Source organism: Schistocerca nitens, chromosome 5, assembly GCF_023898315.1.
Source record: "Schistocerca nitens isolate TAMUIC-IGC-003100 chromosome 5, iqSchNite1.1, whole genome shotgun sequence".
Lineage (NCBI taxonomy): Eukaryota > Metazoa > Arthropoda > Insecta > Orthoptera > Acrididae > Schistocerca > Schistocerca nitens.
In genome coordinates this window covers 31,067,075-31,091,441 of record NC_064618.1, presented here as the reverse complement: position 1 = coordinate 31,091,441, position 24,367 = coordinate 31,067,075, and the positions used below count along the sequence as shown (strand labels likewise).

Below are 24,367 nucleotides of genomic sequence, written 5' to 3'. Positions count from 1 at the left end.
ATCCAAAAGTATTTACATTCTACCACACCTATCCTACAACATTTACATAACATGTTGCACTGCTATTACTTACACCTAGTCTCAAGTTTGAGAGAATTTATGACTCCATTCAGTATTACAGTATAACCAATAGAATTTTAATGAAACACACAGGAGAGCAATAGAAAAATCGCACTTTCTGCCACTATAGCACTACAAACTGTACTAAAAATGATGTGTTTTGGAAAGATCTTTGATATGGCCTGTTACTGAAGCTGCATATTTTTGTAGGAAATGCACCAAATACAACATGCACTGAAATCAAGATGGCAGCTGCTCGATCTGTTTCTGTCAGTTAATTAATTAATTAATTAATTAATTAATTAATTTATTTGATTAGCCATCCGTAGACATTTTGCAATGTATGGATGTTGTCAGTTTGGATACAGTGATTTTTGCAGATACATTGACACTTTTATATGCATTTACAGAGTATACAAATACAATGACATTTATCACTTAAATTACATTCAAACAATTAAATATTCACTTATTGTTTAGAAACAGTGTTCCTGAAAATATAGTTTAAGGGTTTTCTGTAACAGTACATGTTGTTAATTTCTTTGATGTCCTGTGCAGCTTGTTATACATTTACAGAATATACAATACAATGTCATTATGTCACTTAAATTACATTCAAACATTTAAATATTCACTTACTGTGTAAAAACAGTGTTCCTGAAAATACAGTTTAAGAGTTTTTCTGAAACAGTACATGCTGTTAATTTCTTTGATTTCCTGTGGCAGCTTGTTATACAATTTTGCACCCTGATACAAGAAACTTTTTTGGGTCTTATGCTTGTTTCTCCTATCTAGATGAAGGCAGTGGCTTGTTCTTGTGCTATAGCTGTGTAAAATGCTGTTTGTACTATAATTCACTATATTTTTCTTTATATATACTATAGTGTGGAACATAAATAAACAGGGAACAGTTAGAATACCAAGTATTTTGAATAGTTCTCTGCAGTGAGCCCACTTACTGCTTTTAGTTATAATTCTCACTGCTCTCTTCTGCACTTTAAAAACTGTTTGTAAGTTGAGTACATTATTTCCCCAGAAAATTATCCCATAGCTTATGACTGAATGTACATAGCTAAAATATACAGTTCTTAGACATTCATCGCTGCATACTGAGGAGAGAACTCTAAGTGCGTAACACGTTGTAGATATCTTTTTTGTGAGTTTTTTAACATGTTCACTCCACCTAAGCTGGCTGTCAATATGCAACCCTAGGAATTTTGTGGTGGGCACTTCGTCTACAGAGGTGTTATGTAGCTTTAACTTTAGGGGACTGTTTTTTCTGTTTATTCTAAAGCGTATGCTATTTGTTTTCTTAATATTTAAGGTCACTTTATTCTCTGTTGACCATTTGTAGACATCTTTCAGTGATTCATTACAATTTTCCAACATTTGTGCTGATGTCTCACTGGTGATTATAATATTGCTGTCATCGGCAAACAATATCTTCTCTCCATGTCGGATATATTGTGGAAAGTCATTTATATAAATCAAGAACAACACCGGACCCAGCACACTTCCCTGAGGGACCCCAATATTAGTATGTTGTGGATCTGACAGGTGTTTTTCTATGAACTTTGATCTACTGGAGACATGCGAGATCTCTACCCACTGTACTCTATTTTTTAGGTATGAATGGAACCATTTGTTGATTACCCCTCTTACTCCTAGTGCTTCTAACTTAAGTAATAGATTCTGGTGGTCAACTGTATCAAAGGCCTTTGACAGGTCAAGGAATATGCCAGATACATAGTTGCCTTCATCCAGTGCTTCTAAAACCACTTTAGTGAAATGTGCTATTGCCATTTCTGTATCTCTGCCTGGTCTGAAACCAAATTGGTCATTTGAAAGAAGGTTGTATTTGTTTAGATAGCTCATAAGTCTGTTCTTCATTATGGACTCTATTATTTTGGAAAATGATGACAGTAGGGCAATTGGCCTGTAGTTCTCAATGTTTTCTACGTCATCTTTTTTGTGTAAAGGTAAAATTTTTGCATGTTTCAGATAATCAGGGAAACAACCGGCTTTGAAAGATTCATTTATGATATTGGTTAGGGGGGCTTTGATACTATTTATGCATTTTTTCAGCACAGACATTGGAATTTCATCTAAACCTGCTGAATTTTTGCTCTTTAATTTCCTTACCACATTACATACTTCTTCCTCAGTAGTGGGTAGCAATACCATTGAATTTGATGTATATTCCCGTGTTCGTGGATTATGAGATTTTGAAAAATTTTCCTGTAACTTTGTAGCTATACTACTAAAGTAAGAATTAACAAAGTTTGCTAGTTCTTTTGGGGTACTTGTTAGGTTTTCTTTGTTCCTGATTTGGGTGTTTATTTGCCTTTGTGTTGCTGTTCCTGTCTCTTGTTTCACTATAGTCCATGTAGCTTTACTTTTATTTTTAGCTAGATTTATTAGTCTATCATTGGCCTTTTTTTTTTTTTTTTTTTTTTTTTTTTTTTTTTTTTTTTTTTTTGCAACATTGAGCACCTTCCTATAGATTTTTTTGTAGTTTCTGTAGTAATGAAGAAAATCTGGATCACTGTTGTTGTTTTTTATAGAGTTTAGGTATTTAAAAGTTTGGGCAGATTTTCTAATTCCTGTGATAATCCACTTATTTTTGGTGGATGTTCCAGTAGAACTTAGTGCTTTGGGGAAGGCTTCTTCGAATATTATCTTAAACTCCGACATGAATTTGGAGAATTTCTGATTCACATTATTTTCTGAATATACTTCTTCCCATCTTTCATGTCTTAATTGTAAGCAAAATTTTTGTATTGCTGCGTCTGAGTAGACTCTTTTAAACATGTGGAGGTTTACTGGTTTTTCTACAGAAGCTTTTACTTTTATGATTTGGCATAAATGATCTGACAGTCCAAGATTTTTGACAGTTATGACACTGTTTTCCCCACCTATATCTGTAGCTACATGGTCAATGGTAGATGTTGAGTGTTTGGTTATTCTTGTTGCACAATTAACTAAAGAGGACATGCCAAAACTATTCAGAATATTCAGAAAAGTGTTACTGGTTTCATCTGCCTTAGCTGTGTTAATGTTTAAGTCACCACACAAGAGTATATTACTTTTCAGGGATGACACTTGTTCTAGGCTTTGCATAAGTTTTGAAAAGAATGTTTCTAAATCACCACTGGGAGAACGGTATACACATAGTACAATTAGTTTTTTGGGCATATCTACAGCTGGTATCTCTACTGCTGACACTTCAAAATGCTTGTCTACACTTAGTAGGATAATATCATTCCTGACTTTAAATGAAATACCACTCTTAACAAAAATACATGATCCTCCACCTTTCATTGAGTTTCTGCAATAAGAACAAGCTAGTACATATGAGGGCAAATTTATGTATTGAATTTCATTGGCTTTGCACCAGTGCTCTGTGATGCAGATAACTGGACTGTCTAAGGATTGTAACTCAACTCTAGCTGTTGCACTTTGCTTTTTATTCTCTGAATGTTTTGGTGAAGCACTGTTAGAGATTTAATGTTACTTATCTTGGAGGTTTCTTTTTCATCATGCTTGTGACTAAAAAATCTTGCAGATGGGAGGGAGGCACTCTCTTCCGTCTGCTTGTTGCTCCATGTGAGGTTGTGTATTTTTCTGCCACTGCTGATGTTGGAACTGCTGCTGCTCCTGTTGTCTGTACTGCTTCTGTTGATTGTGCTGCTGCTGACGGTGCTGTGTCTGCTGTTTCTGGTACTGCTGCTTTTAGTGACACTGGTGGCAGTTGTGCTGGTGTTTCTGCCTCTATTTTTGTTGATGTTACTCTTACTTCTACTAGTGTTGAGTTTTCATCGTTTTTGCTATTGGGATAGCCTGGGATGGCGGCTAATTCTGCTGTAACCTCCTTTGAATGTGTGTTTTGGTCACCATTGCTTTCTGCATGAAAGTCCAGTGGCATAACAGTTTCAGTTAAAAAGTCGTCTTGCATGTTGAGTTTGTCTAAAGTTTCACTGATTTTTTCACTGAGCAGTCTTTTGCCTCTTCTGTTTAGGTGCATTCCATGATTTGTGTAGCTGCATCTCTGAAGAAAATTCACACTGAGAAAATAGGCATTTGAGTAGGCTTTACAGATTTTCTGGAATTGCCTGTTTGCTTTTTTAATTTCTAAATTTACGCAAGAATTAGGTATGAGATCATGCCTATGAGGTATTCCTGTTACTATCACTGTGTCCTTTTCAGTAGCATGAAGAGTTTTCTTTAGGTTGCGGACTGCAGTTGCCAGTTCATTCCTATACACATCGTTTGCGCCCGCAATCAGTACAATGCGCCGATTTTTGTTTTGTAATCTGTCTTGCTCAATGTTTTTAGCTACTTCCTGTATAGGAGCCCCTGGTTTAACATATCCACACGCTATCACATTGTGTTCAGCACGCAATATTTCTGCAAGATTTCGTCCATGGTTATCAGAGTAAACTGTTACTTTTGTACGTTTATAACACTTTTCCGTCTTCGTTCTTCCGATAATGCATTTATCAATTTTGAATTTGTTCACTTCACACGTTTCTTCCGCTAGGCCTACTGTGTTTACATCAGTCTGTACAGTTGTGTAACAGTCTTGTGTTTCATTGCACTCAGAAATTGTGTTTATGCACTTTTCTTGTGAATGTTTGTTTAGTTCACACGTTTCGCGGCCTATCGTGTTTGTGCCTGGATACAAGGCATCAAAACGATTCTGCAATGGTACTTTGTACACTGTTTCACCAGATTTGGAGCGGAACTTTTTAGGTATTTCAATTACAACATAGGCCACTTTTTAGGTATTTCAATTACAACATAGGCCACATTCTAGACCTCAGACTATGCTACTGATAAGTCTGTCACCACAGCCAGATTTTTTGCTTTCACATTCGTTGGCTTAACGAACTCTAAACTGAATTCAGACCTTGGGCTAAGCTACGGATCACTCTGAAACCACAAAGTTTTTTGCTTTTACGTTCATTGGCTTCGCCAACTGTTAACTACGTTAGTTCTTATTGTCACTGATGTCAATATCTGATAATCTACCTCTACTGGAAATATTTCAAAGAATCAAAAATGCACCGCCTACAGATATGATAGGAAACTGGCTAGTTTATTGAAGAATAGTGAAATTAGTTTTCAACAGAGCCAAGTCCAAACATGTCTCTGCAAGTTTATACGTGGAGGGGTTGGAAAATAAGTTTCCCCTGTCGACTGTGGTCAGAGTTGTGTGTGAAAGGGAAAAAAGGAGAATGAGACATTAAAGATAAGACGTATCTTTATTTTTCTACATAATTTCCAAGTACATTGAGACATTTGTCATACCGCTTTCTAAACGTCGAAAAGCCTTCCAGGAAAAAATCAGGGCGTTGCATACGGAAGAAGCGTTGAACGGCTTGTTTGACATCAGCGTTGCTGCCAAAGCGCCTTCCGCCGAGAGTCTTCTTCAAAACAGGAAACAGACAGTAGTCACTTGGTGCGAGGTACGGACTGTAAGGTGGATGGTGTAGGCGCTTTCAAACAAGAGTTGCAATATGGTCTCGCATTGCCGTTGCCGTGTGTGGTCTCACATTGTCAGCCAACAGCAGAACACGAGATCTGAGAAGGCATGTCCGCCTTTTCCAAATCGCCTCTTTCAGTTTCGACAGAATGGCACAGTACCATGCAGCATTGATGGTTGCATCCTCCAGAACGTCCAGCAGCAAAACTCCTGTGCCGTCCCAGAAAACGGTGAGTAGCACTTTACCTGCAGGCGGAGTGCTTTTAAACTTCTTTTGGACAGGTGATGACGAACTTTTCCACTCCATGGGTGCGCCCTTCGATTCGGGCTTGTAATGGTGGACTCACGTTTCATCTCCCATCACAATCCGAAACAGAACATCATTGTGGGATTCATGGCAATGCACGAGCTGTTCCAGGCTGAACGCCACGCATTGTTCCATGTGTGTCGGCATCAGTTGGCAGGGCACCCATTGTGCTGACACCTTCCTGTATCGAAGAATGTCATGGACGATCTTGTGAGCTCGCTCATGTCCGATCCCAAGCTCTGCCGCTACTCCATCAGTGGTGATACGCCGGTTCGCTTTAATGATGTCATGCACCTTCCTGACATGTGCATCTCTATTGGCCGTGTGCATCAGTCTAGGTCTCGGTATGTCCTGCACTTGCTGACATCCATCACTGAACTGCTGGCACCATCTCCGCACCATTTGCCTCGACATCACACCTGACCCATGCATCTCAACAAGGCGGTCATGATTTCTGTGTGTGACACTCCACTTGCCCATTCACAGCGGGATAACAGCTCTCACTTCCACCATTGACCATGACTCCAAAACACACCTTCTCTCCAGAGTTCCGGGAAAAGACTGAGTGGCTGGCCTCCGCTTTGTGCAGGCACTGCGACAGCGCAATCTGCTCGATCCCGGTCGACCTCTACCCAATGGTGTATTGGTGTCTTGCACATGCGGGCTCACCTGCCGTGTTGTCTTTCGCCCGTATCACACAACTCTGCCGACAGGAGAAACTTATTTTCCAACTCCCCCTCTTAATTTAACTTTTTCAGTCCACCATGGAAGTAGATCACTGGTATCACAAAAAGTGGAGTTACTTTGCTTCACTTTTGGACAGGTTTTCAAAAAAATTCATGTAATGCACAATTGTTCCATAAAATGACTTTTGGGAATGAAGTTAGTCTACTCTAAAACAATATAAAAACCATCTAGTAACATAAAAAGCTTCTAAGATTTGTTTTAATTTTATAATGTACTGTAAATTGGAGAAAAGTAGACCCTGGAGAAGGTCAACTTAATATAAACATTATTTTAAGACAGGATAATAGCTTAGGACAATGTTTTCATCTCATATATGTTGTGTCACCTTATAGGACCACCAATAAACCAACTTTTATGTACTTTTTGATATTAAAGGGCGAAAAATAATAAAATTTAAATATTTTCTTTAAATTTAGGATGAAACATGAACATAGTTTAGCGTTGTTTCGTTATTAAAGAAAAGACCAGTGTTTAATTGGATATTCTGGTATGTAAAACTGGTAGTGAATAGACCAGGAAAATGTTTTGCATCAATTTATCACCATCAACCAATTCTGACACTGAGAAAATGCCTCTTTTGCTGAAACATTTAGAAGAATTTGTAAGTTCAGCTGCCTCCTCCCATTTGTTAAAAAGAGCAGTTTAATTGGAGGCCTTTTCCAGTTATCATGTGATAGCATCACGGTATTTACACTTGCACTATCTTCTTTAAAACTTTCAATAACACAAGGGAAATTAATGTATATTTTAGTACAGTATAACCACAAAAAATGCTTGCAGATTGTCCAAATTTTTCATTTATTACAGATGAAAAACCAGGATGGAATGTAACAATAGGTGAACAGGATAGTTGCTACCACCATATAGTGGAGCTACTGAGTTGCAGATAGGCACAACAGAAAGACTGTCACAAAATAAACTTTCAGCCAACAAGGCTTTTGTCAGAACTAGATAGACACGCACGCGCACACATGACCACAGTCTCTGTCAGTTAAAGTCAGACTACAAGCAGCAGCGCATGATGGGAGAGACAACTGGGTGGGGGTAATGAGGAGGTTGGGGTGGGGAGGGAGGGGACAGCAGAGTAGGGGGTGTGGAACAGTAAAGTGCTGCTAGGGGATTTTGCAGGGACGAAGTGGTGAGAGGGTAGATGCAGTTGAGAGGTTAGATGGAGGGTGGGGGTGGGGGGTAGCAAAAAGGGAGAGAAGTAAAAACACTAAGTGCATTGGTGGAATACAGGGCTGTGTGGTGCTGGAGTGGGAACAGGGAAAGGGCTAGATGGGTAAGGACAATGACTAACGGAGTTGAGTTCAGGAGGGTTATGGGAACGTAGGATATATTACAAGGACAGTTCCTACCTGCGCATTTCAGAAAAGCTGGTGTTGGTGTGAAGTATCCAGATGACACAGGCTGTGAAGCAGTCATCGAAGTGAAGAACATTGTGTTGGGCAGCATGCTCAGCAACATGGTGGTCCAGTTGTTTCTTGGCCACAGTTTGTCGGTGGCCATTCATGTGGACAAGAAAGCTTATTGGTTGTCATGCCCACATAGAATGCAGCGCAGTGGTTTCAGCTTAGCTTGTAGATAACAGGACTGGTTTTACAGGTAGCCCTGCCTTTGATGGAATAGGTGATGTTTGTGACCTGACTGGAGTAGGTGGAAGTGGGAGGCTGTATGGGACAGGTCTTGCATCTAGGTCTATGACAGGGATATGAGCCGTGAGGCATGGGGTTGGTAACAGAGGTTGTGTAGGGATGGACAAAGATATTGTGTAGGTTTGCTGGGTGGCAGGGTACTGCAGTGGGGGGGGGGGGGGGGGGCATAATGGGTAGGATATTTCCCATTTCAGGGCACAATGACGAGAGGCCCATATCCCTGCAATAGACCTAGATGTCGCATAGAACCTCCCACCACCATGTACTCCAGTCTGGCCACAAACGGCACTTATCCCATCAAAGGCAGCGCTGCCTGTGATACCAGTCATGTGATCTACAAGCTAAGCTGGAATCATTGTGCTGCATTCAATGTGGGCACGACAACCAACAAGCTGTCTGTCCACATGAATGGCAACTGACAAACTGTGACCAAGAAACAACTGGACCACGCAGTTGCTGAGCATGCGACCTACATGATGCTCTTCATTTCAATAACTGCTTCACATCCTGTGCCTCTGACCCTTCCCACCAACTCCAGCTTCTCTGAACTGAACAGGTAGGAACTCTCCCTGGGATATATATATCCTATGTTCCCAAAACCCTCCTGACCTCAAACTTTGTTATTTATTGTCCTTACTCAACTAACCCCTTCCCTGTTCACTTTCCAGAACTAAACAGCCCTTTGTTCCACCAATGCATTTGGTCGTTTTACTCCTCTACTTTTCCGCTACCCCCTCCCTCCCCCACCTCCATCTAACCTCCCTATTGCACCTACCATTTCTTCACCTCATCACTGTACACTCCCACTACCAGCACTTTACAGTTCCCCACCCCCTACCCTGATATCCCTCCCTCTCCCCATCCCAGTCTCCTCCTTACCCTCACCTTGTTGCTTCTCCCATCATGTGCTACTGCTCCTAGTCTGGCTTCAACTGCCAGATACGGTGATCATGTGAGTGTGAGTTGCATTTGTGTGTGTGTGTGTGTGTGTGTGTGTGTGTGTGTGTGTGTGTGTTGGTGGAAAGCTTATTCTGAGACAGTCTTTTTGTTGTGCCTACATGCAACTCAGCATCTCCGCTATATGGTGAGTAGCAACTATCCTTTTCATAATATTATTTTTCATTTCTTTGGTTTTTTGCTAGTACCTGGCACTGGTTTAGAAGCATTTTGTGCCATTTAAAAAAAGGGTTCCAATTCTTGTGGATTCCAAGCATTCTTTCAGATTTTTAGTGCTGTAATCTGCATATTGGTGATTTTCTAGATTCCGTTTACACTTTCACCATACAGTAACAACATTCATCTCCTAGCAATACTTGTTTTCAAGTAATAGGATTCATCAGGTCTAAAACAATACACTGAAAATGTGCAGCTACTTTACCATTTTTTTTAATTTATTTATTAATTTTTTTAAATTTTTTGCATAGTTGCTCTACTTTTTCCAGAAAATTACCTTCATGGTTCCTGTTGATCATACATTATGTTGATTACAGCTTTTTAGGTATAATTTAGACAATAACTAATTTCCACACATAAATGAATGTCATTTGCATTTTGTTTAAGAAGTTTTCTGGTAGCAGAATACCACTTTTTTTGGCAAAATCATCTCAGAAATACAGTAGTACAGATATGGTTAGCAGAAAATATACACTACTGTTTGTGGAAATTGCAACACCAAGAAGGAAATGCATGAATTCAATTAATTTAATACCACAGGTTAGGTACATGACAAGCAACAAATGATTACGTTTTCAAATATGAACATGTTCTTTGAGCCCTACTATTCAGTATGTCATGTGGCCACCATGCACTGCAACTAGAGCTGCTATACATTGTGGCATTAAATTGATAAGGTTCTGAATATGTTCCTGAGGGATTTCCCTCCATGCAGTTTGTATCCGAGCCCACAAATCTCTGACACCAGTTACTGGAGGACCATGATGCACCAGGTGCCGATCAATCATATCCAAGACATGTTCGATGCGCGACATGCCTGGTGAACGTGCAGACTGGGGAAGCAGTGGTACCAGTCGCTCTTTGAAGAAAGCCTGTACATTCCTCACAATATGCTGGGCATTGTCATGTTGAAATGTGACCTGTGGGGATGCCTGAAGCGGGGGGAGTACCTCAGGCTCCTCAACTTATGTTAGGTACTGGTTGCTGTTCAAAGTTCCCACAATACATATGAGGCGAGATCGGTTGTTGTAACCAGTGATGCCACAAACCATCACATCTGGTGTATGCCTGCTATACCGTTCCCCAATGAAGCCCTCCAGGTTGCACTTGCCACGGTACCGCCAGACACATATGCGGCCATCACTGCAGGACACGTTGAAGTGGGACTCACTCGTAAAGCTTACATGTTTCCACTCAGCACCCCAGTGACGGTGTTCACATGTCCATTGCAGTCAGAGGAGCTTGTGGTTTCTGGACAATGGAAGCCGACATAATGTCATGCGTGCAACCAGTTCAACCTGCAGCAGACGACGACAAATCGTCGATGCAGACAAGTTCACACCTGTTCAGTGCCCCAGCAATGAGCCAACACTGTGGCTGATGCTGTACGGTCCGTAATGGCCATGTGGACAAGATGACGGTCATCCCGTGCTGTGGTCATGTTCCGTGGTCCAGTTCCCGCTCGTTGCTGCGTACGACCTTCCTCTATCCACTGCTTCCATGCACGCAACTCTGTTTCCCGGAGACCGATCATTCTGCCCCATTCAAACTCGCTCACATGGCGATACTGCTCCCTTTGACGTCGACGAGGCATACTGGCACTCACTGTATTGTTTAGACCTTGTGTGACAACTCTGCATCGACTACACTGGGTGCAACAGCAACTCTCTTGGACCGACGCAAGAGGTCTCTGCTCGGCCTTCGTATACCCCGTCTCAATGCAAAACGTATCATGTATTGCTTGCACACCCGTCACCACTTCCACCAAGTGTGGCGCTATTAGATTAATTCCTTCTCAGTATTGCATTTTTCACAAACGACAGTGTATATTATCAAAATATCCAGAATAACTCAAACATATGAGCTAATAGAAGCTGTCAATTGCTGGACAGAGTGAAAAATGTTCTGAAATGTTTATTAGAATAGGTGCTAGCTAGGATTGATACTTTTTTTAAAGTTGCAGTAAAGTTACCCCTGCAGCAGCAAAGTAACCGAACTGTATGGTTTATCAGCTTCTGTAAAAGTGCTTCAGTATAGAGGCAATCAATTCCTTGTTTGAAGATTTCATCCCACTAAATCAAGTTTAGGCTCTGTCATTCTTATAACTTGCATCTTTCTCTGTCTCTCTTGTAACTTGTCTGCCCCACTCTCTCTTGTAACTTGCATCAGTCTCTGCCTCTCCTTGTTATTCCATATTTGCCCCCGAAATATCACTCTTTCCTTGAAATTTTTTTTTCCTTGGGCCACATAACACTGTTGTTATGGGATTGGCATACAGTGAAACTCCATCCTTCCTGGAGAGTCCTGCTATGTCCTGCTATACCTCTAAGCTGCAATAATCTCAGATATCATAAATTCAGCATGTTTTGTGCTTAGAATAATTTCAAGAGTTTGTAGTAATGACTGTACCAGATTAGTATATTTTGGCTATTTTCAGTCCATTGCATCCTATGGGATAGTATTCTGGGGAAAAACAAATTGTCGTCTAAATGAGATTTTCAAATTACAAAAACGTGCTATTCGGATAATGACCCACAGCCCACCTCAAACACATTGTAGGCCCCTTTTTAAAGCATTGAAAATTTTAACAATCCCATCATTATACATTCTGAAATGTCTGTTGGTGATCAAAAGAAATCAGGACAAAATGAAAACCAATACAGACTTCCATAATTACGATACACGGCAATGTAAAGATCTCCACATACAAGCTGTAACAAGGACCCGAAGCCAGAAACATGTATGTAATCAAAGCATCAAACTTTTTAATGCACTACCAAAACATATCAAAGAGCTGGAAAATGAGGATAAATTTAAAACTGTTCTAAAGAACCACATGCTTGACAAATGCTATTACAGCATAAGCGAATATCTCTGCGCAACTGTATAAAATATATGTTTAAGTTAATGTGACAAATGAAATTACATCAGTGCATAATAAATTATGTTATAAAAACACTTATTAGTTTTATATTGTATTAAACATAAGATAGATTAATATGAATTCAGCACAGATACAAATTTTGTAAAGATATTATATAGTTGTTAAAATGTACCCTGACAAATCCTATATCACAAATGTGATCATTGGGATGATAATGAATAAATAAAAAAAAATAAAAATAAAATCACTTTCTTTTTATTTATGTCTCTGTCACCCTTGACAAAACTACATCTTTCATGCTACTCACATACCACTTGCTGCCATGTAAAGAATAAACTGAATAATTTTCAATTGCAACTGATAGATTTTTATCATTGTAACTGCTGAATTTTTTGCTGTAGCTTTATTGTGATGAGTGAACATTGTTCTTGCAGATGATCTGATAATGATATATACAGTGAGATCCAGTTATGTTTCTGTCTTTGCCTGAGAAATCTTTCAGGGCAGCACTTGGGAATCTCAGAGACCTGGGGTTTCCACCAAAAAAGAATAATCTTTGCCATCTTTGAAGAACTATAGATGCCTTTATCCTTGTTCCTAATGTTGTTTGGTCTCAGGAGTGTAACAGTGGATACAAGTCCCATTGGTGGTCTCAAATTTGTGCATAAAATCATTAGCACTGTTCCTAGCCATTGGCAGATTTTGCATAGAAATACTCTTTGCTGCCAATGTACTCCATTTAAAATTACTTTGTGATTGATGGCTGTGTGCTGGCAATACTGTCTCATGCCACTGCAGTCTGTTAATCACATAGCCATTTTAATCAGAGTGTACTACTGATCAGAAATAATGTTTTGTAATGATTCACCTTTATTTCAACTGTGATCTCCCGTTGTGCAATAAGGAACTTTTCCTGTAGTTTCCTGTGTGACTACTGTAAATACCCGGCTGGAGTTGTCTTCAGTTTCTGTGATCATAATTAAACCCATAAATACAGAAATAAATAGTAATAAATGACAGTGCGGGATTCATAGAAATTTATTCCAATTCACTTTGGTCTGTACAGCTGTCAAACTCTTCATTTGGACACACTTAATAACATACTGAGACATTCCTTGTTCATCTTCTAAGCCACTTCAACCAGTTCACGTAGCAATCAGTTAACAGGTACACATTACATCACATCTGAAACTGGCATCAAAAGCATTACTAGCATTAATGTGGCTTAACAAAATTTCCTTTCATTTCCTTTCCTGTCCTATTTATCAGCTTCTTCTTATGAACAACTGAAAATTCTCAAGCAGTGGAGACCAATATGTGTCATTCCAATTCATATCATCCAGGCCATCTCAACTACCATCTTAGATTTGAATGAAATTTGGCATATGTATTGTTCTGTCTTTGGAGTTAACTGACCATACCAAATTTAGAATGTTATATCTGTTTCAATTTTATGGTACTTCATAGTTCAAAAGTTTTGTTATTCTTAACACTGAGTTCAGAATGCTCAAAGCAGCACTTGCTGACATTCTGAAAACAAACAACAATTTTTTTCATCATATTAACAATTTGAAATTTCGAGGTTCTGTCCTCTATAATGTAGAAAAAAGTCTCATATCTTTTAATGTAGAAAAAAGTCTCATATCTTTAGATAAAACCACCAAGACAGAAAAAAATGTATACTTACATTTTTATAAAGTGGAAAGTATGGAAAGGGATAATAATATGGAAAGGGTAGATCACTCCTCACCACACACAGTAGTATTGATACCAAAAGCCAGTAGCCATTGTGTGAGAATTGTCATGTGAGAATTCTTTTGAGAAAGCACTTTGCCGAAGAGCTTAAATATTTCAAGTATTCTGTTTTTTGTGCCTGGGGACTCACCACCTCCTCTGTGTCGTTAGTAGCAGCCTATCGTTTCCATATTATTGTTATACTTATTTACATTTTTTATTTTATAATGTGCTGAAACCTTGGTTCACCATTATGTTGCATATAACATGAAAGGAAAAGGGACAATCCCTAAAATTTATTTTTCCAAAATAATTCGCAAGTCATGGGCTATCTCATGGAAAAATAAAATTATTGAGGCTCTTGTTGCTATGTTATTTTTTGTATTTGCAACAAATAAGTCCATAATTTTTTCTTGAGAACAGAAAACAAACCACTGAAACTACAAGGTCCCCAAATGAAATACTTTTGACGCATTTGGAATTTAACTGATTAAACTTATAAAAGAAACAAGCTCAACATATAGTATTTAAAGAAAGCTCAATTTTATTCAATTTTTAAAACAACACAACTAACTACAGTAGCAATAATTTACATATAACAGTAACATTTTTTCTGTATAGAGTGTATACAGTCCTCTGAAAATTGTTCACTTTTTACAGCTGATGTTTGGGAAGTTCAACAACAGCAAGTGCACAAGTGTGATGTGTGATGGCATAGGAGGGACAGTTGAATGATCAGGACAAAATAACATTTTTCAAAAACCCCTAGAAAATCAAATACTGTCTGCATCATATTTGTTTCAGTTCTGTAGTGGTAACATCAACAAAGTTAAGTTTTGTTTTTATTTCTGAAGAGTCTGTAAATCACACGCATTCTGATTATGAAGAGTACTTTGCAGATCTTCAAACAATTCCTGGAATGAGAAGTTTCCATAACTTTAAGTCATGAGATTGTTTAGGGAACTTGGAAGCAAAGAGGATCAGTAGTGATATGCAACCTGTCTTGAAATATAATTTAAATAATAAACTGACATCTCTATGAGAGACGAAAATTTGAACCAATCAAATGCAGCATGTAAATAGCCCAATATTTGGGATAATCATTGACCTAAGTACAACAGAACATGACGTTAATATACAATTTATACACCCACTAGGAACTCTGCCACCATTTTGCTAACCAAAATGAGATTATGTCTGCCATATGTACTGTTGTTTAACAAATTGAATTGACTTGAGTCTCTTTTTAAATATTGTTGGTTGAGCTTGTTTCTTTTATAAATTTAATCACTTGAAATTGAAGTGTAATCATATATTTTCTTGACAGAACATAGTTAAAGTTGAACAACCAAGAAAATAATTATTTCATATCTTAATTTGAGAAAATGCTTATCTCCGGGTTTATCTGACATAAACATGTACATCTCTGAAAGAGTGGTATATCATGTCCTTTTTAGAAGAGTTTGAGACAGATGCATCATTTGCCATTTTCTTACATGGTATTAATGAATCTGAACCATCACAAACATTTTCAGTATTTTTCAGTACTAACTAGTCTTCTATTCAACCAACTAAACTCCTGTTGTTATCTTACATTATTGTTATACACACTTAAGTCATTTTCTCCTCTATCACATGATTGTATCATTTTATTGTCATTTCCCTGTTTAGTTGCATCACACAACAATGAGGCAGTTCATGTGGTTGATGTACACGTGGTTGATGTACACATGCGGTTGATGTACAAGTTTGATATTTGGTTGTATTTGGGAAACCTGCCTTTACTGTTTTGGTTTCTTTAGATTCTTTCTCCTGATTTTCCAGCATATCCATGTATGACATAGAGTGCTTAAAATTAGTTAGGTAGGTCAAATAACTTTAGTGGACTGACAAGGCAGCTAGTCCACAGAGACGGGTAGCTAAAGGCACGCGTACACACAAGCCGACTGGCGCGAAGTCTGGAACAGGATACGTATTGAATACTATAAAGAAAAGAACGTAGCTACTAGAACACTTAACTTTTATATTGTCCTTTGGTATACAGCATTCTTGATGATACAAGTGAGACTCTATCTTGAGGTACATGCAATGGTACAAATGGCGCCTTGCTAGGTCGTAGCCATTAACTTAGCTGAAGGCTATTCTAACTGTCTGTCAGCAAATGAGAGAAAGGCTTCGTCAGAGTAGTCGCTAGCAACGTCGTCGTACAACTGGGGGCGAGTGCTAGTCAGTCTCTCGAGACCTGCCGAGTGGTGGCACTCGGTCTACGATCACACAGTGGCGACACGCGGGTCTGACATGTACTAATGGACCGCGGCCGATTTAAGCTACCACCTAGCAAGTGTGGTGTCTGGCGGTGACACCACGATAACTAATGCAGAGGTACTGGATTGCACTGGACAGAAATTACGTGTATGGCACAACTTATTTAAGAAAAAGGGTTGGCTGGTAAAACAGTCTAAGGCATCAAGGAATTGTTAATTTGCTAATGGATGGAAGTGTTTGGGGGAGAGGAGATCCAAATTATAAATACTAAGATTTTAAATTATGAATATAGTAAGTAAGGTCAAAAGGATGTAAAGTGCCATTGTTATGCAGATACATAAAGAAATTCATGATACAAATTAACACAGCCAGCTGCGCAAAGCAATCATTTTACAGCAAGTACAGAATGTACATCTGGGGTTCTCAAACTTTTCCTGCGACAGACCACTTTGAGAATCCTGGTACTTTGATGCAACACCTTGTATATTTTGAACACTCTAAAATTTTTAAAAAATTAGAAAAACTTGTTTTATTTAGTAATTGCTTCAATTGTAAATCATGACTAATAACATGGAAATCATAAGAAAATTTAATAAAGTAATTAATACCATCAAAATATCATAACAAGAAGAAAATGTCATGTTATTGAAAGTTTTCATGCAGCGTTTACTCAGTCCCCACAGAACACCATTGTTCCAGAGAACACAGTTCAAGAAACCCTGATCTAGACAAAAGTACCTAAAATCATTGATGATGGATTTGGCTTACAGAGAAGAGGATATTACCATGTTAAAAATGAAAATACATGAAACTTCCTGGCAGATTAAAACTGTGTGCTGAGCAGAGTATCGAACTCTGAACCTTTGCCTTTCGTGGGCAAGTGCTCTACCAACTGAGCTACCCAAGCACGACTCAAGCCCCCTCCTCAAAGCTTACTTCTGCCAGTACCTCATCTCCTACCTTCCAAACTCTACAGAAGCACTTGCCTGTGAAAGGCAAAGGTCCCGAGTTCGAGACTCGGTCCGGCACACAGTTTTAATCTGCCAGGAAGTTTCATATGAGCGCACACTCTGCTGCAGAGTGCAAATCTCATTCTGGAAACATCCCCCAGGCTGTGTCTAAGCCATGTCTCCGCAATATCCTTTCTTTCAGGAGTGCTAGTTCTGCAAGGTTCGCATGAGAGCTTCTGTAGAGTTTGGAAGGTAGGAAATGAGGTAATGGCAGAAGTAAAGCTTTGAGGACGGGGCGTGAGTTGTGCTTGGGTAGCTCGGTTGGTAGAGCACTTGCCCGCGAAAGCCAAAGGTCCCGAGTTCGAGTCTCGGTCTGGCACACCGTTTTAATGTGCCAGGAAGTTTCATATCAGTGCACACTCCACTGCAGAGTGAAAATCTCATTATATGAAAATACTGTTTCAAACAAATCTCTCAACATGTATATTAAGGATTTAAGATTTCTACTTCAAAGTTTGAGAAACAGAAACTGCAGTCTATCTGAAATAAACACATTGATAACCATTTTGTTACCTCCTGAAATGCTGAACAATGATTTTTCAAGGCTGCAACAGTCATTGTTTGTTGCACGATTCATCATTCTGTATGATGTTCCATGGTTCTATAAGTCTCAAGTAGCATCATACTTTCCGCTACTGCCATGGACTCGCACTGTTCAATTTTCAGTCCTTGATTTCTGTACTGTATCTTTCTGTGGACTGCAAGTGCTGACATGTTTGATAAACTGCAAGAGTGCAGACATCATAAAGAAGTAAATATATGTATTTTGGGTAATGACAGAACTACAGGGCACATTTCTGTTCTACTTTGCATGTGTGGCAGATAGAGTTTATGCTAGTTGACCACAATCAGCATTTTTAACTGTTTCAAGCAATAAATGTGCTTTGTTGGTGCTCTACAATTTTCACTATTTTGATTGTAATAAACAGAGCTTCAGTGTTCACTCTTGACACACATGTGCAGAAAATATTTATTTACATACATACGTTGAGTTACAGATTTTTGAGAAAATGCATTTGCCAGATAGTTCTGATACGGAATTATAGATTCTAATATTTTACTGTTTGTTTTCAACAATGTAGAAAGATTGCTACTTACTGTAAAGAAGATACTATAAGTTGCAGATGGGCACAATCAAGAGACACTTAACACTAATTTTTTGGCCACAAACTTCATCAATAAAAGAGCACCAAGGAAACTCACACACTGATGCACAAAAGCAAGCACAGCTCATGCACATGTGACTGTCAACTCTGGCAGCTTAGGCCAGAATGACTCAGACAGGCTTCATCGGTACAAGAGAAACAGAGAAACACACACCCTTCATACCCACAAGCAAGCACACCTCATACACGTGACTGTTGACTGTGGCTGCTCGGGCCAGAATGCAGCTATCTTGCAGAGTGGCAGCAGCAATCTGGATGAGGGCCTCACATATCGTAGTGTTATCATTAGAGGAAACTTTTATTGTTAAACAGTATATTGGGATAATTATAGTTCTGTAATAGGTAGGCATTACAAGAGAAACTGCAAAGCGTAACTGAATGTCTTCTCTGAAAACTACTTGGAAGAGACACTACAAATCACAATAGAGTAAGGAGCTTTGAGCAGCATATTAATCACCAAAAGGTCTGCACCTCTCAACATCGTAACCTTGCCAATAATTTTTATAAATGTTGCCATCACTCCATGTTGGATCTGATGCACCTTCCACTTCCAGTGACATACATCAAGTAGTCATTTTTATGAGCTAGAGGGCTTGCTTGGATGTACATGAAAGTGGATACAGACATAATCACTGCTCACCATGCACAACAGATGTTCACATCGAGCCTGAGGCGAAACCTTGGTACACCACCAGAACCATGTGAAGTCATGACTATCAGAGGAAACCTCAGTGCTTTGCCAAGAACTATTTCGGGACCACAGGCAGTCTACACACGGTGCCAGCTTCCTGCCTCTCATGGCACATGCCAATGCAACTTATGCCTCCTGCACTGCCACCCACTACTGCCATCTCCTTTGACTTTGCATGGGGACCATGATTGCCTGCAACAGCACGTTTTGATTCCTTCACCTCAATCTGTGCCAGAGCCTCAGTTTCACCTGACAGGTGATTCTAGCCAACCAGCCAGCAAGCATTACTACCTTCAGCAGTACCTTGCATGCAAGAGCCTATGGCAGGGACCTCAGCAGCTCTTCCCTGTCATTGCCACTCAGCTGTTCATTCTACTTGTTACTGTCCCTAAAGTTCTATTAAAGAGGGGAGAAGTTTGGTATCTCCATTGGAGAGCAGTATGAAAGGGAAGAGGTCACGGCTACTGTCATACTGTGGAGAGTGTCACCAGTAAGAGAATTTAGCTGCCATCGTAAGTGCTCTCCTTTTGCTTCTCTTGGGCCACCCCTCTGGCAGTAGTATGCAAATAAAGGTCCACAGCATATGCTGTGCTTATTGCGAGTGCTACCATTACCTTCTCACTGCACAAGTATTTGGAGCATTGCTTAATCCTTGTCTATGCTTGAACTGCTCTTTGGCTGTTCACTTGAGACTCAGATGTTGGAATATATGCTGCTAACTGGTTTTGCTTGGAATGTTCATACATTAGATTTCTCTTTAGCTTAGAGATTTAATAAATTGGGCTTCGCAGGAACACAACAGTATAGGACTCACTGTTTGTGTAGTTTTAACATTTGTTGAAAATACACTCCTGGAAATGGAAAAAAGAACACATTGACACCGGTGTGTCAGACCCACCATACTTGCTCCAGACACTGCGAGAGGGCTGTACAAGCAATGATCACACGCACGGCACAGCGGACACACCAGGAACCGCGGTGTTGGCCGTCGAATGGCGCTAGCTGCACAGAATTTGTGCACCACCGCCGTCAGTGTCAGCCAGTTTGCCGTGGCATACGGAGCTCCATCGCAGTCTTTAACACTGGTAGCATGCCGCGACAGCGTGGACGTGAACCGTATGTGCAGTTGACGGACTTTGAGCGAGGGCGTATAGTGGGCATGCGGGAGGCCGGGTGGACGTACCGCCAAATTGCTCAACACGTGGGGCGTGAGGTCTCCACAGTACATCGATGTTGTCGCCAGTGGTCGGCGGAAGGTGCACGTGCCCGTCGACCTGGGACCGGACCGCAGTGACGCACGGATGCACGCCAAGACCGTAGGATCCTACGCAGTGCCGTAGGGGACCGCACCGCCACTTCCCAGCAAATTAGGGACACTGTTGCTCCTGGGGTATCGGCGAGGACCATTCGCAACCGTCTCCATGAAGCTGGGCTACGGTCCCGCACACCGTTAGGCCGTCTTCCGCTCACGCCCCAACATCGTGCAGCCTGCCTCCAGTGGTGTCGCGACAGGCGTGAATGGAGGGACGAATGGAGACGTGTCATCTTCAGCGATGAGAGTCGCTTCTGCCTTGGTGCCAATGATGGTCGTATGCGTGTTTGGCGCCGTGCAGGTGAGCGCCACAATCAGGACTGCATACGACCGAGGCACACAGGGCAAACACCCGGCATCATGGTGTGGGGAGCGATCTCCTACACTGGCCGTACACCACTGGTGATCGTCGAGGGGACACTGAATAGTGCACGGTACATCCAAACCGTCATCAAACCCATCGTTCTACCATTCCTAGAGCAGCAAGGGAACTTGCTGTTCCAACAGGACAATGCACGTCTGCATGTATCCCGTGCCACCCAACGTGCTCTAGAAGGTGTAAGTCAACTACCCTGGCCAGCAAGATCTCCGGATCTGTCCCCCATTGAGCATGTTTGGGACTGGATGAAGCGTCGTCTCACGCGGTCTGCACGTCCAGCACGAACGCTGGTCCAACTGAGGCGCCAGGTGGAAATGGCATGGCAAGCCGTTCCACAGGACTACATCCAGCATCTCTACGATCGTCTCGATGGGAGAATAGCAGCCTGCATTGCTGCGAAAGGTGGATATACACTGTACTAGTGCCGACATTGTGCATGCTCTGTTGCCTGTGTCTATGTGCCTGTGGTTCTGTCAGTGTGATCATGTGATGTATCTGACCCCAGGAATGTGTCAATAAAGTTTCCCCTTCCTGGGACAATGAATTCACGGTGTTCTTATTTCAATTTCCAGGAGTGTATTTGTTATAGATTATCCACCTAAGGTTGTTAGTATACAGCTTTTCTTAAAATATAGCATACATGAAAGTTATAACTTCTTTGACATAGAACAGTGTTTACAGAAGCCAGATTTTTTTAAATGCTATGATACACTGATACATGTGACAGACAGGTGATGATGTTGCTGCTTTAAGTTTTTCTTATGTTATGAAATGTTATTACTGTATTGCACCGTCCATTATGAACTTGCCTAACCATTAACTGATGACGTGCCGATCTTGTAGCACTAATGCTGAGGTGCGGTCTGTGAGGCTGCTGTATTGTATGTTTTGTACATGCATCAGTATGATGTGTTATTTAATTTTACATTTATAACTACTTCAGACAAATGCAAAACAACTAAAATTAATATTAACTTTTAAAACATATTTTTTACAAACTTTCCTTGTCATGTTTCATAAAGTGTATTTCGAACATAAGCTTAGCAGAAGCGACAAAGTATGACCAAAATCAACAATAACATTTGTTCATATTACAAATCGCTGTTTTGAACAGTGAAGTATAAGCTACTGTGAGTAATTTAACACATAATTTAGAATTTTTGATCGTACAATAAAAAAAATTGCAAGAGCACAACATCAGCAGCAGTTTTTGCATTGAAACATATCACATTGTAAACAAATAGGCCTTTTGCACATGTCACAGGTATAAGCCTCTTTTTTCTTCAATTTTGGTGAGTGGGTGTAGCGTTTTTGTGCGGTTTTGCCTCCTCCTTCAAGGTCTGCTGTTTGTTCTTCAGGTGCATCGTGTCCAAGAACTCAGGCGATTTTTGCCCTTAGTTCCCATGGCAATTTGTTATTTACAGCGCATCATTGCGTCTGAGGTAACATTGAAGCATGTGCTAACATTTTTAGAAATACTTCTCTTTCTGTTGGGTTGGTAAATTGAGTGCTGTACAGCTCATATGCATTTGCCCCACTCAAATCTACAATTCTGTAGAAAATTGCCATCGGTTAACATCTTGTTCTTGCCATAAAATTTTTTTGAGGTTCCTTGCATGGGTTCCATGTCTAGGCTCTTCATCAGATGATGGAACTTCTGAAACATCAATTTCTGAATGACAGTTGTAATCAGTTTCTTTGTTTTCAGCATTGTCGGATATCTCCTCTACAGTGCTAAAGCCTGAATCGTCTTGTTTTGTCCAACCAGCTCTGCACTACCACTTCAAAAGTTTCATCAGTAACACGTACCTGTTTTTTTGATGTTATATGTTGTTGATCCACCTTTAACCTTTTAGTACCAGACTTTCCCTCTACTTCCATGGTTTATCGGTACAATCTGTAAAGCAGAATAAAAAAATAACCCCTGTGTTGTAAATAATTATGATAACTCTGAGGTGCGATCTAAGAGACCACAGTCAAAATTTAATTAATTCTAACTCACCTATCTAGTGGAACAGCTGGTTCACTCATGACTACGTGATTCTGCTTGCACTTCTCAGAAGCTACTGAAAGGCTGGCGGGAAACAGAGTGTGGGAAAGTACTGTAATAACGTGATGGAATATATGCGCAGTGTCACAGATTGCACCTCAGCAGTTAAAGTCTAACATTGTATTGTTCCACTACCTTACATATGTTAACATACTTCTATATGTTGGATATACTCATTTTCTTCTAGCTGTCTTCATTGTTAGTAAATAAATTTGTGCTTAAGGGGCTCTTCAGCTGCCCACATTTAAAGTTTCTACATCAGGGTGTTCTTCTTTGATGTTAAAACTATGTGCGATTATAAAATAGCCCTTGTTTGTATACGGACATCTGCCAAACTCATGTAGAAATGTAGTGTCCTTCATGAGTTATAGTAACAGGCGTCCTATTTCCTATGGCTAGTGCATAAATAACTAATAATTGAGAATGAACAAGATGTGTATTACTTGACAAAGTGAACCATAGAACCAGATGCAATGGAAACCAACTTGAGCATTTGACTAGATACAGTCATGTACCTGTTCAAGGTAGGCATGCCTTCACAAGCACTTTAGTTAATTGGTTTCATGTTCCAAAAATCAGTTGCACAATTCTTTTGTTACAGTGATATGGAATGAGCTAGATTACATCATATGTGTACGTGATTAGCATTAATATTATTCTTTTACTCCTACTCATGCAGATATACTGAAAAACTAGTTTTTTCAGACATTTTATGTTATAGGGCAAATAATCAAATCTTTTCTTTAATAGTGGGTTATAAATATCATTTTTCCCCTCTAGTGTTGTAGCTATACATATCACTGTTCTTCCAAAACTGTGATGGGTTATGTATGCCAAATTTCATTAGCAAATATATATAGTGTGAGAGTGAAGTTAAAATACATAATCCCTTGAAGGGGTAACTGTATGACCACCACATAATTATTCTTACTGCTCACTTTCATGCAGTCAGTAATTTATAAGTGGTAAATTCCTCCAGGAAATTATACTGTATGACATTACTGAGTGGAAATATGCAAAATATGTCAGAAAGTTGATTTATTTATTTCGAAGACTGGCAGTTGTATGCAGAGCAAAAGTAACTAAAGTTAATTATTTGAGAAGCTCTACCCTATTTACTGGGTCCTATTCATGTGCTACATCAGTTTCTGGTCTGACTCTGTTTGTTGTACAGAACTGAATATATTGAATTTTCTCAAAAGTGAGAGAGAGCCCATTTTCAGAGAACCACCTAATAATTCTTTAACAAACATCATTAACAATATCTGGTTGCTTTCTCCAAAGGGGATTTATTACACCACTAGTAGTGTCTCCAAAAAGCACCAATACTGCTTGTTGAAAGGTCATTCACATATATATTGAACAGGAATGGACCCAATATCGAACTCTGTGGGACTCCCTTTGTCATTTCTTCACAGTCACTAAATTTTTCTACTGTTCCAACCTTAT

The 24,367-nt window shown here is 39.8% G+C and overlaps 1 protein-coding gene across 1 annotated transcript in view; it reads right to left on the bottom strand.

Annotated features, from left to right (window-relative positions):
- LOC126259617 (uncharacterized) overlaps positions 1–22,899 on the bottom strand; it is an 81,108-nt gene extending 58,209 nt beyond the window's left edge. The window contains exon 1 of the mRNA XM_049956531.1: positions 22,871–22,899. Within this exon, the coding sequence (XP_049812488.1) occupies positions 22,871–22,899 (29 nt within the window). The remainder of the gene's footprint in view (positions 1–22,870) is intronic.
- Positions 22,900–24,367: the final 1,468 nt, after the last annotated feature.